General features: G+C 44.0%; 1 protein-coding gene across 1 annotated transcript; it reads left to right on the plus strand.

The window, feature by feature from the left end:
• Window positions 1–2,687: 2,687 nt before the first annotated feature.
• LOC137570454 (C-C motif chemokine 20-like) lies at window positions 2,688–10,902 on the plus strand. The gene is made up of 4 exons (XM_068279123.1): window positions 2,688–2,774; window positions 3,934–4,039; window positions 7,416–7,490; window positions 9,228–10,902. The coding sequence occupies exons 1-4, from the start codon at window positions 2,690–2,692 to the stop codon at window positions 9,286–9,288; spliced, it is 327 nt and encodes a 108-aa protein (XP_068135224.1). The 5' UTR covers window positions 2,688–2,689; the 3' UTR covers window positions 9,289–10,902.
• Window positions 10,903–21,991: the final 11,089 nt, after the last annotated feature.

Here is a 21,991-nt window from a genome sequence, read left to right on the forward strand (position 1 = left end):
ATATCACAAGATCAAAACACAGCCTTTAGAAGGGCCCTGGGGTTATGTAGATGGTGAATTGGTATTGTAGGAGCAAGAAACTCCACTGGGGACACAGAACACAGGCTTACTAATGCTTTCCCTATTAGCAGCACACTCTCCCTGATCAGCCTAGCACAGAAGCCAAACAGAGACTGCAAAATGGCTGCTGTGCTGCCTTTCTGATAGGTGTGTGTGTGTGGGGGGGGGGGGGTCCAGGTGGGAGGGATAGCTGATTGGCTGCCATGTGTCTGCTGACTCTGGGGAGAGGGTTCAAAGTTTGGCTCCATTATAATGTATGGGGGGGGGGGCGGGACGAACATGCCATGTGTTTGCCTGAGGGGGCAAATGCTAACACGTGTTTTTCATCACAAACTATTCACCAGTAGAACAGTTCAGGCATTCTCTACTATTGAACTGACGCCAGAAGATCACAGAAACACAAAGGGCATTTTTGTAAAGTAGGATGACAATGACAGCTTGGTGATGATTGTAATGTGCTAATTACGATTTCTCAAAATGTTGTGTAATTTTTATAATTAATAACATTATGTTCATAATGGAAAAATCGTAATCACAAAAAAATCAGTGAAATTTTGCATAATTTCAACCATACACAAATTTTCACAATTACAATCCTTTTCATGACAAACATTATTGAAATCATGAGAACTTTGCGGGACAAATTTTCGTGTTACCCATCATTTTTTGTCACTTTCTTGTTTAAGAAATTATGAGTAACGTGAAATTAAACAGGAAATTAGGATTCAACGCAAAATGACAACATGAAATTACGAATTACAAAATGATGAATGACTAATTTTCTGATAATTACGAATTACAATTTTGTGTTGTAATTGGAAATTTTGTGTCGTAATTATGGAAACTTGAAATTTCAGCTAATCACTAATGGCAGCTTCAGTATTCCTATATGAATGCAAAAGTCCATGGGTCTCAGGCGCATCTGGATATTTAACGCAGGGAGTACTAGTATAGTTAGGGGCCCATCATACCCGTGGAAAAATACAAACATTTCCAAGGGCCAGAGGACACCTAGTGGCTACAGTGTTAGACCCAGGGAGACTTAATGGTGGAATAGGTGGAATAGGTAAGTTCCAGCCCTCACTGCCACTGCAATGATCTGTTGATCTGGATGAATGGAGACAGGCAGGAGAGCATAAGGGGGGAGAGCAGGGATAGTTGGGGGTTGGCTGCCCTGGAGGAGGAGGAAGGAAGAAGTCCAGGCTCCTCTTCCGCACTGGACAAAAGCAAAAGTGAAGGAAAAAAATTCCTGCAAGGATGTAGTCTGGTTGGAATTGTTTGTATTTGAACTTTTTTTTATTCCTGTCACGTCACATACCCTTGATATCCAGGCCCTTGGACATTATGCTAAATGCCAGGCTAGGCTGGAGACACCAACACTCAGAATGTCACAGTTACAAAAATATTCTACTTCTAAAATCAGAAAAAACATCGGAAATCAGAAATGATCAATTCGATCTGATATTGCATGGTGTGTTCCAGGCATTAGTTGTGGAGCAAATATTTTGACACCAAAGAAACAAAAGTTGATTCAGGTCATAATGAATCACTGGCTTCCAGGGCTCAGGGGGAAACTTGAAAGCTAAAGGACCTGCCGGTTTTTAAAACTTTTTACCAGAAGGGGATCCATGCAATGTATAATTTTAGCTGTACAGTCTCTTTAATGTTTCTTCTTCAGGCATAATGCAGAACTGAATCAGAAACTTATAGATCTGATATATTTCTGTATCATGACTGAAGAAGAAAGGTAATATTTATTTTTTAACCCTCCTGGCGGTTCATTTATTCTGCCAAATAGGCAGAAATCCATTTTTTTTTGTTTTTTTTTGTTTCATGTAAAGCTACCAGAGTGGTAGCTACATGAAACACCACTAGAGGGCGCATGTGTCCCTCTAGTGCGATCGTCGCCGGCATCAATAGCAAACAGGGGAACGCGTATATAACGCGTTCCCCTGTTTGGCTTCTCCTGTCGCCATGGCGACGATCGGAATGACGTCATGGACGTCAGCCGACGTCCTGACGTCAGACGCCTCCGATCCAGCCCATAGCGCTGCCTGGAAGTCATTGGTCCGGGCAGCGCAGGGCTCTGGCGGGGGGGGGGGGCCCTCTTCCGCCGCTGCGGGCGGGCGATCACCTCAGAGCGGCGGCGATCAAGCTGTACACGCGGCTAGCAAAGTGCTAGCTGCGCGTACAGCACTTTAAATGGGGCGAATTGCCCCATCAGGGGCTGAGATATCCTCCTGCGCGGCATAGCCCGAGCTCAGCTCGGGCTTACCGCCAGGAAGGTTAAACCATGTACAGTTGATCATTAAAGGTATGGCCTGAATCAGTTTGTTGGTTTGATGTTGGTATAGGAAGCTTAAAAAAAGAATACTTTGGAACACAACATACAGTGTCATTTCCTTGTGCTCGAACATGTGGCCATAAGTCTGGATACTTGGAAAGTATAACTTTCCAAGCATTTGTCATTTAGTGCTAATATAAATAGTTTAGATGTGTCTGTGGCCAAAGAAATGGAACACAGTTGGGTAAGTCCCTAGTCTTTGGTGAAAGGAAGGAGGGGTCTTGTCTATCTATGAAGTATATAACCGCTCACGTTTCTGTCAGCACAACAAAGAGAAAACCACTGATGTGTATCATGTCTCGTGTCAGCTACCTTTTTTGTGTATCGTGCATCCTGTTGCTAGGGCTCCAGTCCCTGAACGAGGCTGCAGGTGGGTAATCACTTTCTCTATTGTCCTGTAATCATGTTCTGCTGTGTCAGCGGGTGTCTGGGTTATAGTCAGTGTGGAGAAAGAGAAATGTGATTTTATAAGAAAGTAAAGCAATTTTTTTAAATTTTTTTGATTAGTTGAGTTTGGATTTAAAAATAATACATGTCTTTTTTGTATTGTATTGAGCATATTTTTTGTTTTTAATTAGAGAAATATAAAGTATTGAAAATAAATAATTTTATTGGATTGATTGCTCCATTTACTAGTAGGACTGGTAAAGTGTTTTACTATTTTGGTTTAGTAAACAAGTCTAGCATTGCAGAAACCAAGTCCAAGGACCTATTAACCCTTGCAGACAAAGAGAGTGCAGTGGTGATTGAAGGAGGGCTGGTACACATGACCCAATATTAACCCTTGATCAATGAATAATCTGAGAATGATAATAATCCAAAATAGTAAACCGTTTTAATAACTGATCAAAATGAATGCATTGTCTATTGGTTGGGAGTGAGTTTTTGTGCTTATAGAATAACTTTACCAAAAAATAGTAGTAGGGGAAAAATAAAACACATTTGCAAAGTGAGAAATTAAAAAAAATTGGAGAAGTTAAAAAAATGGAGAAGAGATCAAGTACCGTAATGATTGATATTCACCATGTAATTTGTTCCTGTTGTTTGATCCACAATGAGCTTCCACGTAATCATCTTTACTACTGGCAGACATGAAAAAAAACAGCCAACACCAACTGCCATTATCTATAACCACGCCCTCTAACAATGTGGCAATGAAGGCTTTCGTTTGAAAGAAACCCTTAAGGTGACACATGTCACTTTTACATCTTGTTCAATTAATAATGTGCAAAGTGGCTACATAATGCCTTAGGGCCTGCTTAGACTACACGCAGAATGGATGCAGAAAAACTGACTCCAAAACTGACGCCTATGGGAAATTCTGCATCAGAAAAATCACGTTTAGTGGAAACAGGCCCATAGGCATTCATTGGAGTCAGTTCTTCTGCATCCATTCTGCATCCATTCTGCGTGTAGTGGAAACAGGCCCTAAAACATCTTCAATTGACTTGCAATAGTTTGTATAATATACTGTAAAAATTCAATAACATTTTTGGAAAAAAAGCAAACATCTTCTCTCTCATCCCCAGTGTTCGACTGCTGTTATTCCTACACAAAAAAGCCATTGCCACTGAAGATGATTAGATCCTACACAAATCAGTATTCATACGAGGTGTGCGACATTGATGCAGTCATGTAAGTACGCCTATGAACTAGATTATCATGAAAGTATTCAGATAACACACTAATAAAAAAATAAAAAATATTGGCTAATAAATGGGACATATTCAATAATAATATACAATACAATAACAATTGTATAGCTCTTTTCTCCCATAGGACTCAAAGCACATAGATAAGTCACATACCAATATATGGTTGCAGGCTGGACTGTGTTATAGAGGAGACAGTCAGGTCTTTGGCTGGATGGTGTAATGGTTAAGGGCTCTGCCTCTGACACAGGAGACCTGGGTTCAAATCTCGGCTCTGTCTGGTCAGTAAGCCATCCCCTATTCAGTAGGAGACCTTAGGCAAGTCTTCCTAACACTGCTACTGCCTATAGAGCGTGCCCTAGTGGCTGCAGCTCTGCTCTGGCGCTTTGAGTCCGCCAGGAGAAAAGCACTATATAAGTGTTCTGTGTTTGTTTATAAATGCCATAACAAACAGATGGCTTTTCAGTTTGCTTCCAAAGATGTTTTGATCGTGTGTGGCAAGGAGTTCCAAAGTGTGAAGTGTCATGCTACAGAAGGCTCTGTCTCCAAACATTTTGAGATGGCTTCTAGGGGTGACCAAGTTATTAGATCCTTTTGACCTAAGATTGAGGAAGGTGTGATGCAGTTGCAACAAATTTTTCAGGTATCCAGGGGACAATATGTGCAAAGATTTGAATGTCAATAAGCCAATCTTACATAGAATTTTCGATTTTATGGGTAGCCGGTGGAGTGAACAAAGGATCAGTTGCAGGGCCGGATTTGTACTTTCCAGTGCCCTAGGCCAGCTGTCACCAAGTGCCCCTGCCCCCCAAAAAAAATATTTTGTACAACACTCTGACTAGCGATCACTGGTTTGAATGGGCTCATTTCAGTTGTGCTGCTCTGCCCCCCATTCAACAAATAATTCCTGTAATTTGCGCTCCTGCCCGAATGTGCACAGCAGCCAATAGTGTTCTGGGCATGCATACTTGAGAAATGACGCTGATGTATGACCGGTACTTGTCAAGAATGCATAACACTGTACCGGCCATGGGCAGGAGCGAGAAATTACAGTGAGCGCGAGTGGCCAGAGCATGCGCTGCTTCTTTGTCCTCTGTGAGACTGGCTGCAGTCGGAGTCACAAACAGGTGGCAGGGCAGTGCAATTGAGAGAAGCCCATCCAAAACAGAGAACAGGTAAGTAGCTAACATCCTGTCAAGACCCACTTTGGATGTTCTGTTGTAATTAGAGTGGACCTGAACTCAGAACTTCCTCTCTGCTCTAAAAGATACGCAACAACATAACCTTTAAATAAAAACATTTCTTTGTTACAGCCGATACAAATCCTGCAATAAATCTGCAGTGTGTCTACTTCCTGCTTTTATGGAAGCAGACATATTTTAACATCCTGTGCTTTCAAATGAGCTTAGATGTTGTGGCAGTCAGGTGACACAGTGTAGAGATAAATTACAACTTGTGATTAGACACAGAGGAGGGGGAATTAGACAGGCTCTCTAAATACATACATGGTACATTTCTCTGTTTTCCTTCTGTCCTGTGCAAGAGTTTAGCTCCACTTTAAAGCATCTGAATGACATCTATTTATATTTGCTGAAAAATCTATGCATCTCTTTTGAATGTTGAATGTACATATGGTGGTGTGCTCTAACATATTGACAGTATACAAAAACAAAGTCTGAAGAAAGTTTATTAGCAGAAAGCTTACTCTTTTTCTTTTAAGTCAATAAATGGTGTCATCCTGATTCAAAACTCTCTGCTTTCGCTGATTGCTAAGAGGGTACAATGCTCTACTGCTACAGGAAAGTAGAAGGATGCCAAACCAAACACGCTAGCATAGAGGTAGTAACAGCTCAGGTGTCCTTTAAAGTGACAGTTTAGCAATGAAAGGGAAGCAAACAGCATTTTTATTCCTGCAGTTCTCATAGATGGTAGGAGCTGAAGGACAGAAAATGAGCCAGGAAAGAGTTAACTGAAGCAGACAAGAGATCACTGCTAGCTAGGAAAAAAAAAAGACAAACATAAATTAGGGTTAGATAAAGTAATTAATGACTGCTGGGGTCAGTGTTAAAGCTGTAAAAGAGGTGAAGAAACTAGCAGAGCTCACTGATGTTTGTGAATGCCTGCATTAAAACTCAGAGGAGCTTAGTTCTATCTGCTTTGTAATGTAAATCTCTGGTATTTCTCACATTGATCTCTATGTCCATCATACAGATTATCAGGTGACAGTTATGATTGATCCTGATTGTTATAACACACCAGGAAATGTGAGAGAGAGAAGCAGGGATTGGGGAACTCTGGAATTCAGCTATTAGTGCAGAGCAGGGCGCTGGCTGGCTGCGCTGCAGGACCAGAAGAGATGATCTACTTTGACATATGACCTCTTCTCTCTCCAAGTCATGCCGCCCTTCTTATCTTATCTGATTTTATTGCCCTAGGCCGTGGCCTTTCTGGCCTTCCCAGAAATCTGGCCCTGATCAGTTGTATGTGGCAATGTCAGAGTTGGCTAGTTAACAACCTTGTAGCGGTATTCTGTACTAGTTGCAGACGGTGCAGGTGTTTGTTTGGAAGGCCTGTATAGAAGGCATTGCAAAAAGGCATGGAGTAGGGTTGTAGGATCTGCTGGAGATATGAGGTGATTCATTTTTGCAATATTGCTCAGGTGAAAAAAGGAATGTTTCACAAAAGCTGACATTTGATTCCTGAAGTTTAATTCCCCATCAATTATTGCACCCAGGCTGCAGACAGAGTCTGAGCTGTTACAGTCTGAACTCCCTATCCTTAGAGGTGCTGATTGAGACTGGGGCTGCTTTACCATCCAGCACTGACCGCCGATGCAAAGTATGCAAAGCCCAATCAATTATTACCACTATAACAATAATTATGGTCACTGTAACCCCTTAGCCTCTCTCTGTAACCCCTAATCCAATGCCACTATGTCTGTCTGCTTCGAGAATTGTAAAAATCCTTATGGAAATTTTAAGAAAACAGAAGGTTTTTTTAAAGTGAACCCAAAGTGAGAGTGATATGTAGGCTGCCATAATTGTTTCTTATTAAACGATACCAATTGCCAGGCAGCCCTGCTGATCTATTTTGCTGCTGCGATAGTGTCTGAAGCACACCGGAAACAAGCATGTGGCTAATCTTGTCAGATCTGACAATAATGCCAGAAACACCAGATCTGCTGCATGCTTGTTCAGGGTCTGTGGCTAAAAAGTTTTAGAGAGGCAAAGGATCAGCAGGATAGCCAGGCAACTGGTATTGCTTATAAGGAAATAAATATGGCAGCCTCTATAAAACTCTCACCTGGGGTTCACTTTAAGTATCAAAGAGAATTAAATATCTTTTACTTTTTATTGCAGACTAATTACACAGAGATTTCGGGTATGCGCAAATCCTAAAGACCAATGGGTTAAACGGATTGTGCCAGTACTCAGGTAAGTAACTGCGTTAAACAATAAAGTTGGACAAAATATGTAGCTAATTCTCTGCACTAATAATGTCAAGACTGGACCAATGGCAGGCAGTCTCACTGTAAGCCAAAGGTAGACTTTATAGATAGCCACTAAGATGCAATAAGTTGATGCAAATTTTATGGTAGTTTTATGCAGCTTGGAAATGGACCAGCAGCCTGCAATGATTAGCATCTCAATGACCAGCCCTAGTAGACATCTATCCATGCTTGTTATCCTCACTTCTGAGACATCAACTAATGAGTAAATATGTGTCACATGTGGACACAGTGTAGTTCACTTTCCTCCTAGAAATTGGAACAATTGTATGCTAACAGAACACATTGGAAAATCGAGTACATATTGTGTTGCCACTGCAGCAGTTGGGCGCTGGGTGGTGCTGCTAATAGTAAAATATTGGTAATTACAAATTACCAATGTTTTACTATGCGCTACCCGACAATCATTAAAACTTACACCCTTCACTAAAAGTGCTTAACCCCCACTCCACCCCCCATAACCCACCCCCCCCCCCCCCCCACACACACACACACACACACACACACACACACCCTAAACCCCCATAAGTGTCTAAAAAGAAGATGCCCTACCTAATTCCTAATCATAACCCCCCCCCCCCCCCCCTGTAATTGCCTAACCTTAACTCCCCCACCTAATCCTTTATTTTAACCCCCCTTGTTCTGCAAAACACACCTTGATTTTTATTGTTGTTTATGTCGAATAAAAAAAGATTTCTACCTACTTTGTTGTGAAAATCTAATTCTGCTTTGAGTTGATCTTTTCTCCTCTTTCTGTTCTACATTTCGTACAGTCCTATGAAGAAATCATCAATTTGCTATGAATGCAGGGTCAGCACTACCACATGGGCAAAGGGGACAATTGCCCCAGGGCCCCAGCATCTATAGGGGTCCCCAAGTGTCCCCCCCCAAAGGCAGTGGTGACAGGCATACACTTACCTCCTTCAAATTCCAGGCCCTTTGTCTGCTCTTTAGTGTTCCTGATCTGCAGCTAAGAAGCTGTGGGCCCCGATGCAAGTTTTAAAGTGCCCCCCCCCCCCCCCAAGCACTCTATACATAACAATTGATATGGCTCACCAAAACCTGTCAATGGCAACTACAGTGTCAGAGGTGCAAGAAGGGGAAGGGGAACAGTTTGCTTTTGATTACCACTATTCAAAGTATCTATAGAAGTGATTATAATGAGCACAGGACCAATAGAGAGCTAAGACTGTAGTTGAGGGAAGGCCCTTCAAGGCCCGTCTGGCCCAAGGGCCCCGCTGCAGTCGCAACCTCTGCAACCCCTAGTGCTACGCCCCTGCTGATCTGCACTTCCTGCTTCTCCAGTTGTGAGAGGCAGGAAGTGCGGAACAGCAACCCTACAGAGAAGACAGACAAGACATCCAGCACCTGGAACTCAGAGGAAGTGAATGTCTGCCTGTCACAACTGCCTCCGTAACGCAGTGTGTGGTGGTCTTTAGTTAGGGGCACCTCTGACTATTATACTGGGGGGAGGGGCTAGGTGTCAGGGGGCATAGAGGTTACTTTTGCCCCGGGGCCCCTTTGTAGCTAGAAGCCTCGTATGAATGAATATACGTAAGCACAAAAATACATTTCACCCTGTTTTATGTGGATACAGTGATGTGTGTAAGTAATAATAATTTGCGTATGGACTGCTGACAATGTACATCTTTCTTTGCTGCAGGCAGAGGAAAGCAAGACTACAGGAAGCAGCAAGGAACAGCAGCGTAGTTTCCACAAACTGAGCTCATCCGTGTGAAACAGAAGCCGGTTCTGCCTGCTCTGCATGAATTGCATAATCGCCGCACTTCACTCTTCAGGAATCCATGTTCATAGATTTGTTGCTTTATTTTCATGTGTTCTTTTTTTGTTCTTTATAAGCTACAAAACTCCAGTTTGAGTTGCTGCTAATGTTACTCAATACAACTGCTAATAACTATAGCATATTAGCAGCATTTTCTAGCTCCATATATTTGTACTGTAGTCAGCTAAGGGTCTCTGCTACAAGGTAGTATAGCAGTAGTAGTAGTATAGCAGTAGTAGTGGTAGTAGTAGTAATAGTAGTAGTAGCATAGCAGTAGTAGTAGTAGTAGTATTCTATGCTCTGTATAGAAAATGCTAAAATAAATAATATGGGTACTTATGTACCATATTATATCTACCAAATTTGACTGCCCCCTGTTTTAAAAGGGTCCAGTCAAAAATGGCGCATATGAAAAATGGCGCACGGTGATGCCGCAGTTTTTTTTTTTTTTTGCCACTTACCGTTATTTAACGATAAGATATAAACGTTATTAAACATTATTTAATGTTTAGCTATAAAATGTTATCAGCCAGATGACAGAGGCTGCGAATATAAATGGCAGGGCTCTGGTGGCTGGCTGGCAGTGCCCGCTGTCTAGTGGTGCTGGAAGTGGTCAGGCAGCCGATCCCGTGTGGGTGACCCAGCACACTGCTGCATGCGTGGCATTCCGGCTCCTGCTGCTGAGCTTTTCTCCTGCCAGCATCATCCCCACGCTGTGCCAACCATCCTCACCCCGGGATCTGCTCTTCCTAGATGGCAGATGTGGCAGGTCTAACGTGTCTGCTCTCCACCCGTCCACTACTCTCTCTTCCCTCCTGATGCTTATTTTGAAACTTGAGAAGCCGCCACATACGAGGTAATTGTGTCAGTGAATGAGCCAGCAGCCGAAGTAACGCTCCTCACGGTGGGTTGATTAATGTTAAAGACAGTAAAATGATAATTAGCGATATGTCGCTTAACAGTTTAACCTTTCAATTAGTTTTTCGTCTGTGCGCCATAATTAAACATTGATATTGCTAAATAACGTCAAGGTTATGTTTTCAATGCGGCGCCATTTTTTAACATCGGCACTATGCGCCATTTTTCTCTGACCTTGTTTAAAAGATATTTACTCAAGAGTCTTGGCGATCATTTGCACTCTGCCCCGCATCAGTGTGATACATGATCCTGGGATAAGGGGTGTTGAGTTAGGAGTGTCCACTCCTTTTAAAGTGATATTCCCCACTTTACTGGATTTACTGGCCCCTTGTCCACTCGTTGGGCTGCAGGCTCGGGACCCGCTTTCTTTTTTTTATTCTGTCCACTTCGATAGCAGTCATTGCACACCAGAATCCTCGCTTGCTCAGTTTGCTCGCTGGGCTGCAAGTTGGAGGCTTGGTTTGCTTGATTAGTTCTGCTGCAAGCCAGACTTCTAGATTTCCAGATGGACCTAAACATCTTTTAAACAGGGGGCAGTGAAATTCAGTAGGCAGTATAATACGTAAGTACCAGAATATGTTAGACATGTAAGTGAACTATGTAGACTGTAATGTGTATTTCTGTTATTTTATCTTAATTGTCATTAAATGTTTTGTTCATAAATGCCTATCTGACTTCATTTTAAGAAACAAATGCACGTGTAACACACCTTCATTTTCAATGGTTGGTAAAGAAAATTATTACATTGTAGAGAATTAATTCAACTGATGTAAAGTACAATACAAATAAAATGACCAACTGAAAAACATTTATTTACAGTACTCCTGCCTTTCCAGCAAAGTGCCCAAAGCACTTATAGTTCTGTGCTAGCCACACCAAGCTCTACAGCTGATTGTGGTGGTCCGAGCATTGGCCTGTCTGCTCTGCCATTGGGCACAAGGAAAAGACAGTAGTCTGGGCTGAAAGGCATTGTTTGGTATTAATATTTGCCTCTTGGATTTCAGAGAAGGCAGCACACATTTACCGGTCCTTGTTTCCGGCAGTTGGAAGGGGTAGCAACAGGTGTATTGTATGTCCTGAGCCATGAAAGAAAATTATACAACCATTAACCTTTATCTCTTCTCTAGTATGCTTCTGGCATGGATGGAAAAAAAATAAAAGAAATATATATATAATTAAGCAGCTTTAGAAGTAGCAGTCTCATGCTGGGCATACACGGCTCAATTTTGCCGCTCGATTCTCCCGCTCGATCGATTCCCCGCTCGATTCTGCAGGCAATTCTTTTATCTCCCGCTAATTTTTCTTATCTTTTTCCATTGTCCTCAAAGCAGAATCGAGAGGCGAAACAATCGGGCGGGAGATCGGACGTGTTGGAAATTATCTGTCGAGCCATCTAAATGGCTCAGAATCAAGCCGTGTATTCCCAGCATCAGATTTCTGCTGCCTCCTCATTTGGCATACGTGTTGTCGCATCGCCGATGAGTTGGGCGCCGGGAGAGCCGATCTCCCTCCTGCCGCAAAATTCCCCAGCCGCATTAAATACTATTCCCCCTCCGAGTTGACGCAACTTGGAGGAAGATGTAATTTGGGGTCCGTCAGCCACCGGAGCCCCAAATTACCCTTAGACGCCCCGCGCAACATAACATTACTGCAATGGGGCGCCTGGTTTTGGTGCCAGGTGGTCAAATCTATGCACCGAAACCACCTGCTTCACTCATTTGGTGCCATTTGGCTTTGGAGAAAGAATACCTATCACAGGCTAAAAATAGTGTCTGTTTACCCTTACTGAGCTAGATGGGAACATGTCCATCCATAATAATTACTTTTAAGGTCCTATAACACCCGTCTTAAAAGCACAATTTATAGAGTCATAACCAATCCAAACATTGCACTGATAAATGACAAAGCCAGCTGAAACAACTGTCTGCAAGTTCAGTTACACAACTCTATGTAGTGCATTTAGGGAAATAACACATAGGATAAATATAGAAACTGCGCCTCTGGACAAAGGAGGTGGTGCACATATTTGGCCGGAGTGACCAACTAACCAAGTTGACCAAGTTGAAGTGAGGATGTGCCCTGAGAGAATGGGGTGTGTCAAAAGCTCAGTTATACAGTGAAATGTTGACAGGCTGACAAATATATCATCATTCAGAAGCATTGCCTTCAAAACAAAATTAGGCTGCAGCATGCCCCCAAATTACATTAATTTATTAGGTAGCATATGCCAATTAACAGATATGGACAGAATAGACAGACAGACCCTTCCATCTCCATTCTCTAATAATCAATGCCAGTGCCTGACTTAGTTACATAGTTTGGTTGAAAAAAATATATTTATCAATTGAGTTCAACCAGAAAATAACAACAGATAAATAAGTAAACATAAGGTACCTTTCTCTCCTGCTCCATTGCATGTCTCAGTTTATCCAGGGGAAGCCAAAAAAAAAAAAACTTACAAGGTTTTTGCCAATTCAATACATATCAATATTAATTCACTGCAAGTTTTCAGCATTTAATGGCACCCATAAAATAACATTACAGGTAGTCACAGGTTAATGAATGAGATAGGGACTATAGGTTTGTTCGTAAGTTGAATTTGTATGTAAGCTAGAACACTGTGCCCCCTGTGCTTCCAGTGTCACCCTCTATCCCCCTGGGTCTCCACTGTGCCATCCTGTGTCTTTAGTGTCCCCATATTTCCCTGTGTACCCCCACTGTGCCATCCTGTGTCTCTGGTGTCCCCCTCTTCCCCCCTAAGCCTCCACTGTGCCATCCTATGTCTCCAGTGTCCCCCTCTGCCCCCTGTGCCATCATGTGCCTCCAGTGTCCCTTTTGCCTTCTCTGTGCCATCCTGTGTCCCCCTCTTCCCCCCTCTGCCTCCACTGTGCTATCCTTTGTCTCCAGTGTCCCCCTCTTCCCCCTGTGCCTACACCATGCCATCCTGTGTCTCCAGTGTGCCCCCCCCCCCCCCCCGTGTCTGCACTGTGCCATCCTGTGTCTCCAGTGAGCCTCTCTACCCCCCCCCCCTTCTCCCTGTGTCTGCACTGTGCCATCCTGTTTCTCCAGTGTTCCAACTGTCCCCCTGTGTCTTCACTGTGCCCCCACCCAGTGTCTCTAGTGTCCCCCGCTGTCCCCCTGTGTCTCCACTGTTCCATCCTGTGTCTCCAGTGTCCCCCTCTTTCCCCCTCTGCCTCCACTGTTTCTTTTCCAATATATATTTTATTGAGTCAAATGCAAGGTAAAATACAAGAAGTAATTATGCCTCCACTGTTTCATCTTGTGTTTCCAGTGTCCCCTATGGCCCCCTGTGCCTCCACTGTTCCATTCTGTGTCCCCCTCTGGCCCCCTGTGTCGTTTACTTACCACCGGTAAATGTCCCACGCAGCCCAGACAGGCTATCATTCTTCTTCTCATCAATGTAGAATGGACATCCTTGTGACAGGCAAGCTCCTTTGTATTGGAGAGCTGTTTGCAAGTCAGGACATATGTAACCTGGGAAACAGTAAATTCGGGCGCCTGAGGCTAGTGGACAAATCGGGCGCCGCCATTCACTCCTATAATAAATATCGTTTAATGGGCGCCCGATAGGAAAAAAGGGCGCCGGAGAAAATTAACGTTTTAAAAGCGGCGCCCGGAGACTTAATGTTTTATTACTGTTTCTCATGATTACACATTATTTAATGATTTATACATTTTTAAATTTTATTTTTAAACGAAAAACAGTACAATATTTTTTTTCAAACATTATTTTTAAACGAAAAACAGTACATTTTTTTTATAACATTATTTTTAAACGAAAAAACCAACAGGGGGGTCTTAAGTTTAGGCACCAACAGGGGGGTCTTAGGTTTAGGCACCAACAGGGGGTCTTAGGTTTAGGCACCAAAAGGGGGGTCTTAGGTTTAGGCACCAACAGGGGGGTCTTAGGTTTAGGCACCAACAGGGGGTCTTAGGTTTAGGCACCAACAGGGGGGTCTTAGGTTTAGGCACCAACAGGGGGGTCTTAGGTTTAGGCACCAACAGGGGGGTCTTAGGTTTAGGCACTAACAGGGGGGTCTTAGGTTTAGGCACCAACAGGGGGGTCTTAGGTTTAGGCACTAACAGGGGGGTCTAGGGGTTAGGGGTAGGTACAGGGAGGGTTACTTAGGCACCAACAGGGGGGGTCTTAGGTTTAGGCATCAACAGGGGGGTCTAGGGGTTAGGGGTAGGTACAGGGAGGGTTACTTAGTAATTTTTTTTTTTAAACGTTATTATACGGTTCACTATTTAAACGAAAGATTAACGTTTTTACAATTGCCGATTTAATGCACATTATTTAATGATTTATAACTTTAAAAACCATTAATTTTAAACGAAAAACAGTACAATATTTTTTTAAACGTTATCCATGCTTATCGTTAAAAACCCGGCGCCCTTTTTTCCCAGCGCCCCTTTTTAACGTACGCTGTAACCTGGGGACTACCTATAATCAGAACCATAAAACCAGCAAAGGCTAAAAGTAGCATCTAAGTTTAGCTGGTGGAATATACAGTACAGTTGAACACCTGGTAACAAGTTTCTAAAAATAGTACCCTCATATATCCTACAATATTAAAAATATTTTAACGGTGTCCTCAAGAACTTTCCACATCTTCGTTATCCATGATGTCATTTTCTAAAATTTGTTGGTCTATTTTTCCACTGTACACCCTAGAATAGTCTATATTTAGTCTTGTATACAGATTGGAAAGATATTGCCTTTCACAATTTTTTTCTGTAGACTCTATAAAGTATGAGGAAATTTAAACTACAAGTTGAACCAGTATTTCAGGAAGTATTGAAACGCATATTACACTTATTTAACACCCACCTAGGATAATGACAGAAAACTTCCATTTATGAAAAATGTCCTCTACGTGTTATTTATACTAGTTATTATGTTGCGACCACAGAATGTCGGCAGGTCCTGGAATCCTGTGAGCTCCTGGGGCAATCAAGGCTTCTGAATGAAGGTTTTGCTTTCACTATGGCTGAAACTCAGATGAAGTGGCATTTCGCACAGTAAACAGATCTGTACATTTTCTGTATATTTTTATGAATACAGGTAGTCTCTAGTTAAAAAAAATGAGATAGGAATCAGAATCAGAATCAGAATCACTTTATTCGCCAAGTACGACAGTTGTCGTGCCTGGAATTGGTTGTGGTACACATGACATAGGCATTTCTTACATGACAGACAAAACAAGAACAGACAGGAATATACAACGAGACAGGTATAGCAGCATAGATTGTAGAAACTGGGGGATAGTTCATTTGAGAGCACTGGCAGCTAGAGTGAAGGGCAGTACTGCCCAGAGTGGTGAGAGTTCAGGGATCCGAGCATTGGCTAGGCGCTACGGACAGTCACGGAGGGAGGGTTTGGAGTTCAGGTGGAGGACAGCTTGAGGGAAGAATGTGTTCCTGCGCCTGGTAGTTCTGGAATAGATGGTCCTGTAACGTCGGCCTGTTTGCATAAATTCGAAGTAGCGGTTCCCTGGGTGAAAGGGGTCCTGTGAGATCTTGGAAGCCCTCGACCCCAGCCTCACTGTGTGGAAGAGGTTCAGTGGGGGGAAGGGGCGTTCCTATGATCTTCTCCGCCGTGTTAATTACCCTTTGGAGTTTGTACTTGTCCTTGGTGGATGCCCCTGCATACCATACAATGACGGAGGAGCAGAGTATGGATTCCGTGGTAGTGGTGTAAAAGCTGGTCAGCAGTTCGCGTGGCATACCGAATCTCTTCAGTTGACGCAGGAAGAATAGCCTCTGCTGGGCCTTCTTCTGTATCCTGGAGGTGTTTGGCTCCCACCTAAGGTCCTTAGTTATGGTTGTACCGAGGAACCGTACGTCGGACACCCTGGAGACTGTGTTTCCATCAATGAAGACTGGGGAGAGCGTGGAGGGGTGCTTCCTGAAGTCTACAATGAGCTCAACAGTTTTTGTCGCATTGAGAACGAGCTTGTTTCCCTTGCACCAATTGCTGATCCTCTCAATCTCGCTTCGGTAAGTGTGCTCACCTCTGTTGTCGATGAGGCCGATGAAAGTGGTGTCGTCTGCGAATTTGATGACTTTGACAGAGTCTGCAGATGAGGTGCAGTTGTTGGTGTACAGAGAAAAAAGTAGCGGGGACAGTACACACCCTTGCGGAGTCCCTACGTTGGTGTTTTTTTCGTGGGAGGAGCAGTTTCCGAGCTTAACCTGCTGCATTCTGTTGGAGAGAAAGTCATTGACCCACGCACACAGGGTGGGATTGACTCCAAGCTGCCTAAGGTTGTCGAGCAGGATGACCGGGCAGATGGTGTTGAACGCAGAGCTAAAATCCAAGAACAGGATCCTAGCATAGGAGTCTGGTTTGTCAAGGTGCTCAGTGATGTATGCCAGGATGATGTTTATGGCATCCTCCACGGACCTGTTGGCTCTGTATGCAAACTGGTGTGGGTTGAGGAGGGCGTCAGTGGAGCACTTCAGGAGGGCCAGAACAACACGTTCGAGGATCTTTGCGATGACAGGGGTAAGGGCTACAGGCCTGAAGTTGTTAAGTTCTGTGTTCCCTGGCTTTTTGGGAACTGGGATAATCAGAGATCTTTTGAGGCAGGAGGGTACTTTGCCTTCCATTAGGGACCTGTTGAAGATGGGGGTCAGGGCAGGAGCAAGTTGATCTGCACAGGTTCTCAGGCAGGTTGATGACACACCGTCTGGACCGGCGGCTTTCCTGGGGTTGAATCTGCGGAGGAGTCTCAGTACGTCCGCTTCCTGGACCACAACTGGCACAGGGGGGTCGTGATCCGGCGGTGGGGATGGGAGGGGAGGAGCTCCCCTTGGCACGGGTGCAGGGACCCCTAGCTGCACAGATTGGTGCTCAAATCTGCAGTAGAACTCGTTGAGCTCTGCAGCCAGTTGGGTGCTTGGGGTCGCATGATGTGCGGGGGCTTTGAAGTTCGTCACCGCTCTAAAGCCTTTCCATACCTCCCTTGGTTTGTTGGACTGGAGACTAAGACCAAGCTTGTCAGAGTAGGCCCTTTTTGCAGCTCTCAGTTCTCGGTTTATGGAGTACCTAGTTGCCCTGAAATCCTCAGGGGAGCCGGACTTGTGTGTCTCCTCCTTGAGTTTTCACAGCCGGCACAGCTTGCTGTTGAACCAAGGCTTGTTGTTTGGGAAGACCTTCAAGGTCTTGGTTGGGACGCATGACTCTTCGCAGAAGCTGATATAGGAAGTGACATTCTCTGTCTACTCCTCCAGTGAGGGTGCCTCCAGGGTCGTCCAATCAGTGCAGTAGAAACATGCCTGTAACTCAAGCTTTGCCTCCTCTGTCCATTTCCTGACAGAACTGGTGATGGGCTTCGAGGACTCAAGGAGCCTTCTGTAGGTGGGGACCAGGTGGATAAGGTTATGGTCAGAGTTCCCCAGTGCAGCTCCCTGAACAGCTTTGTATGCGTTCTTTAGAACTGTGTATCAATGGTCTAGTGTATTGTGATTTCTGGTGGGGCACGTGATGTGCTGCTTATACCGAGGCAGCTCCTGCCGCAGGTTTGCATTGTTGAAGTCCCCCAGAATGATGAAGAGGGCTTCCGGAAGTGCAGTTTCCCACTGTGAGATGGTGTCGCTAAGTGTTCGAATGGCGTTCGTGGTGTTAGCATCCGGGGGGATGTAGACCACGATGAGGACAAATGAGGAGAACTCCCTGGGTGCATACTGTGGCCTGCAGTTTAAGGCTAGGAGCTCAACGTCTGGTGTACAGACCTTGCTTAGGGTTGCTGAGCTAGTGCACCAAGCGGCGTTTATGTAAAAGCATATGCCTCCACCCCTCTGTTTCCCAGAAAGGGCCTGATCGCGATCTGCATGGAGGAGGTTGTAGCCTGGCATGTGTAGTGAGTTGTCCGGTACGTTGTCATTCAACCAGGTCTCGGTGAAGCAGAGGACAGGAGTGTTCTTGGCGATGGAGGACTGTAGGCTTGTTCTTAACCTGTCGGACAAGGACCCGATCCTTTGGGCGACATTGATGGACCATGCTGAACAGGCACAGAGTCAGCTGTATAGCTGACAACAAGCTCTGTTGCTATGAGGGGCGGGGAGGGTGAAGGGACGATGGCTCGGTGTGTGCCCAGCAGTGTGTGGAGGTGCAGCATGCATAATGAAGTTGGTTGCCGCTCAGCCAAGTTGATCCGGTGAGCAGATCGTTTGCGGAGAGTTGGATGGAGGTCACTGTACACATGCATGAATAATGTCTGAGGCGGTGGTTCCTGGCCACCTCTGACAACTTTGATCATGCATGTGTATGTACCTTAACATGGATGAGGTTTGAGCTAGGTCACATACTTTGTGGTGCTGTCTGCTCCTTTTGCTAGTCAAACTGTGCAGTGATTGTGAAAAGGGAAGGGGAATTTTTCCATTCCACGTGTGTACAGCGTGGGTGCTGTGTGTGGCCACTGTACAGGAGTGCTCAGGAGTGTTTCTACTCACACATAGCTTTAGAAAGTAATGCGTCTATTGAACTTTCTGCTTGTTGCGGGAACTGGTTAATATCACACCTGAGATCAAGGTTTACCACAACCAGGTGTCATTTCCACCATCAGAACTATTCCTTTATGTGTGAACTTGTATTCATTAATGTAAAAGTCAATTATGAAATGATTCACTGTATTTGTTGAACTATAAGATTCACTTTTTCTCCCCCAAAAGTGGGGAAAATGTCACTGCGTCTTATAGTCAAAATGCAGGGAGTTCCTGACTTGTGAACGCCTGCCAATACGAACCTACAACCCCCTGCAATGTCAGGGACTTCCTGTACTGTGCTCATGCAGAGGAGGACACAGGGGGACACAAAGGGGCATAGAGAAGGACACAAGGGGACACAAAGGGACATAGAGGGTGACACAAGGAGAACAGAGGCGGACACATGGGAGACACAAGGTGTACAGAGGAGGACGCAGGCAGGGATGAGCAGAAACTACGCCAGTGCAAAGTTACGTATCGTAGTTCGCATCTACGCATCGTAGTTCGTAAACTACGGTTATGAATTTACGCGTTACGCCCACTATGCGTAGTTAACATGTGTATTGCGTAGTGAACTACGAATGCTTTACTTACGTCTAATTTTCCACGTGCGATTGCATGCTTACAAATTTACGCATTGGAAAGGGGAAAGGGGAATGTACGTATAGAAGAGTTCCCGGTGTAATCAGTTAAAGAGTAATTAATGCGTAAAATTTTCTGCATGTGGGCATAAGCATCGGCATACACTACGCTTCGCACTACGCGTAATTGCGTATTTTAACGCGTTGTCTACAAAATGCATACGAAGCGAATATTTGATTTCAAAGCCGTAGTTTGGCGAAGCGTAATTGCGTAAAACTACGCGTAGTTCCAGCGTAGTGAAGTTGGCTGACTACGACCATCCCTGGACGCAGGTAGACACAAGAGGTACAAAGAGGGCATAATTCACAAGATGCAACTTCACCAAGGTTTAGTATATATTTTTTTTTCGCCTGTTTTTTGTCCTCTAAACCTAGGTGCGTCTTATGGTCAGGAGCATCTTATAGTCCGAAAAATACGGTATATATCTGACAAAATACAACTTTACGGAACAATAGCTCTCAGCCTAAGAGGAAAGACAATAGACACAAAACACATTCACTGCTTGTAGATAACAATGTAGCGATGTGAGAAGAAGAAGAGAGAAACCATGAAGTGAGAGAGAGAGACGTGAATCAAACTCATAAGCCAAGAGCTTTGTAGACAAAGAGAGACTGTGCTTTCCTGATGATATGGAAGGGAGTTTTAAAAAAAGGGAACCAGCACAAGAGGAGTTATGAAAATATTGATCAGAGAGGAAGATAAAGATTTATGAGTAGGAACTTCCAGTTTGGACTAAATAGCAAAATGTACATACTGTATAAGGAGATCTCAGAAACCAATAGGTTTACAGCAAGCCTGAAGTAAAAATAAACATGTGAGCTAAACAATCGTACCTAAAGTCCTAATCCCAAACAGAACTTTCCTATCCTGTTATTCCATAGTCTTATTTTGTATTTAAAGTAAACCTGAGACAAAAGGAGGGAAAAGTTTTATACATACCTGGGGCTTCCTCCAGCCATCTCCATACAGATTGCTCCCTCGAACCGTCCAAAGCCTCCTGGATCCTCCGGTTGCAGCCCCGCTATCTTTACCTTTAGCTTTACTATTAGGTAGTGAAGCTTCCCCCTTACAATGAAGCATTAAATAATAGCTTAGGACAAAGTGTTACTTTAGAGGCAGGTGGCAAGCAACTTCTTTGGCAGTACCGTAACTTAGAATGTTAATTGCAGCTATGGTGCGCCAGGATGCTACACTCTGCAATGCATTCAACCAACTCAGCAAGCATACAACAGTATAATGATCAGAAATTGTACTTCACACATCAGTAAGTAAAACTAGTAGTTTAGTTGGAAATAGCAGCAGTGAGGTTAGTGTAGGGGTAGCAACAGTTAGGCACAGTGGTAGAGAGAGAGTTGTGTTAGGTGTAGCAGTAGTAGGAGGGTTAGTGTTACGTGTAGCAGCAGTGAGGTTAGTGTTAGGTGTAGCAGTAGTAGGAGGGTTAGTGTTAGGTGTAGCAGCAGTGAGGTTAGTGTTAGGTGTAGCAGTAGTAGGAAGGTCAGTGTTAGGTGTAACAGCAGTGAGGTTAGTGTTAGTGTAGGCGGGTTAGTGTTAGGTGTAGCAGCAGTGAGGTTAGTGTTAGGTGTAGCAGAAGTAGGAGGGTTAGTGTAAGGTCTAGCGGTAGCAGGTGGGTTATTGTTATGTTTAGCAGGAGTAGGAGGGTTAGTGTTATGTTTAGCGAGAGTAGGAGGGTTACTGTTAGTTGTAGCAGCAGTGAGGTTAGTGTTAGGTGTAGCAGAAGTAGGAGGGTTAGTGTAAGGTCTAGCGGTAGTAGGAGGGTTATTGTTATGTTCAGCAGTAGTAGGATGGTTAGTGTTTTTTGTAACAGTAGTAGGAAGACTAGTGTTAGGTGTAGTAGTAGTAGGAGGGTTAGTGTTATTTGTTACACTAGTAGGATGGTTAGTGTTAGTTGTAGTGGTAGTATATCAATGCAAAGAAATAGGAAACTTCAACCATGGGAATAAAACTGGTATATATGTAGTAATAGGAGGAGGGTTAGTGTTATTTGTAACGCCAGTAGGAGGGTTAGCGTTAGGAGTAGCAGTAGTAGCAGGGTTAGTGTTAGGTGTAGCAGTAGTAGGAAGGCTAGTGTTAGAAGTAGCAGTAGTAGGAGGGTTAGTGTTAGGTTTAGCAGTAGTATGAAGGCTAGTGTTATGTGTAGCAGTAGTAGAATAGTTAGTGTTAGTTGTAGTGGTAAAAGAAGGGCTACGGTTAGGTATAGCAGTAGTAGATGTTTAGTGGGGGTAGGAGGGTTATTGTTAGGTGTAGTAATAGGAGGATTGTTACTGTTAGTTGTAACAGTAGTAGGAGTTAGTGTTATGTTTAGCGGTAGTGCGATGGTGGAAGTAGTAGAAGGGATAGTCTTAGGTGTAGCAGTAGTAGGAGAATTAATGTTAGGTGCAGTAATAGGAGGAGGGTCAATGTTAGTTGTAGTGGTAGAAGGAGGGCTAGTGTTAGGGGTAGCAGTAGTAGGAGGGTTATTGTTAAGTATAGTCAGAGGAGGAGGGCTAGTAGGAGGGTTGGTGTTAGGTGCAGCAGTAGTAGGATGTTTAGTGTTAGTTGTAGTGGTAGTAGGA

Source organism: Hyperolius riggenbachi, chromosome 4 (assembly GCF_040937935.1).
Source record: "Hyperolius riggenbachi isolate aHypRig1 chromosome 4, aHypRig1.pri, whole genome shotgun sequence".
NCBI lineage: Eukaryota > Metazoa > Chordata > Amphibia > Anura > Hyperoliidae > Hyperolius > Hyperolius riggenbachi.

Bases quoted from the DNA above. Each gene is read 5' to 3' on its own strand.
- LOC137570454 (XM_068279123.1), top strand. From the start codon at position 2,690: ATGTGTATCATGTCTCGTGTCAGCTACCTTTTTTGTGTATCGTGCATC. The intron at 4,040-7,415 runs GTAAGTACGCCT...TTTTTATTGCAG, and splicing joins TGCGACATTGATGCAGTCAT to ACTAATTACACAGAGATTTC. The intron at 7,491-9,227 runs GTAAGTAACTGC...TCTTTGCTGCAG, and splicing joins CGGATTGTGCCAGTACTCAG to GCAGAGGAAAGCAAGACTAC.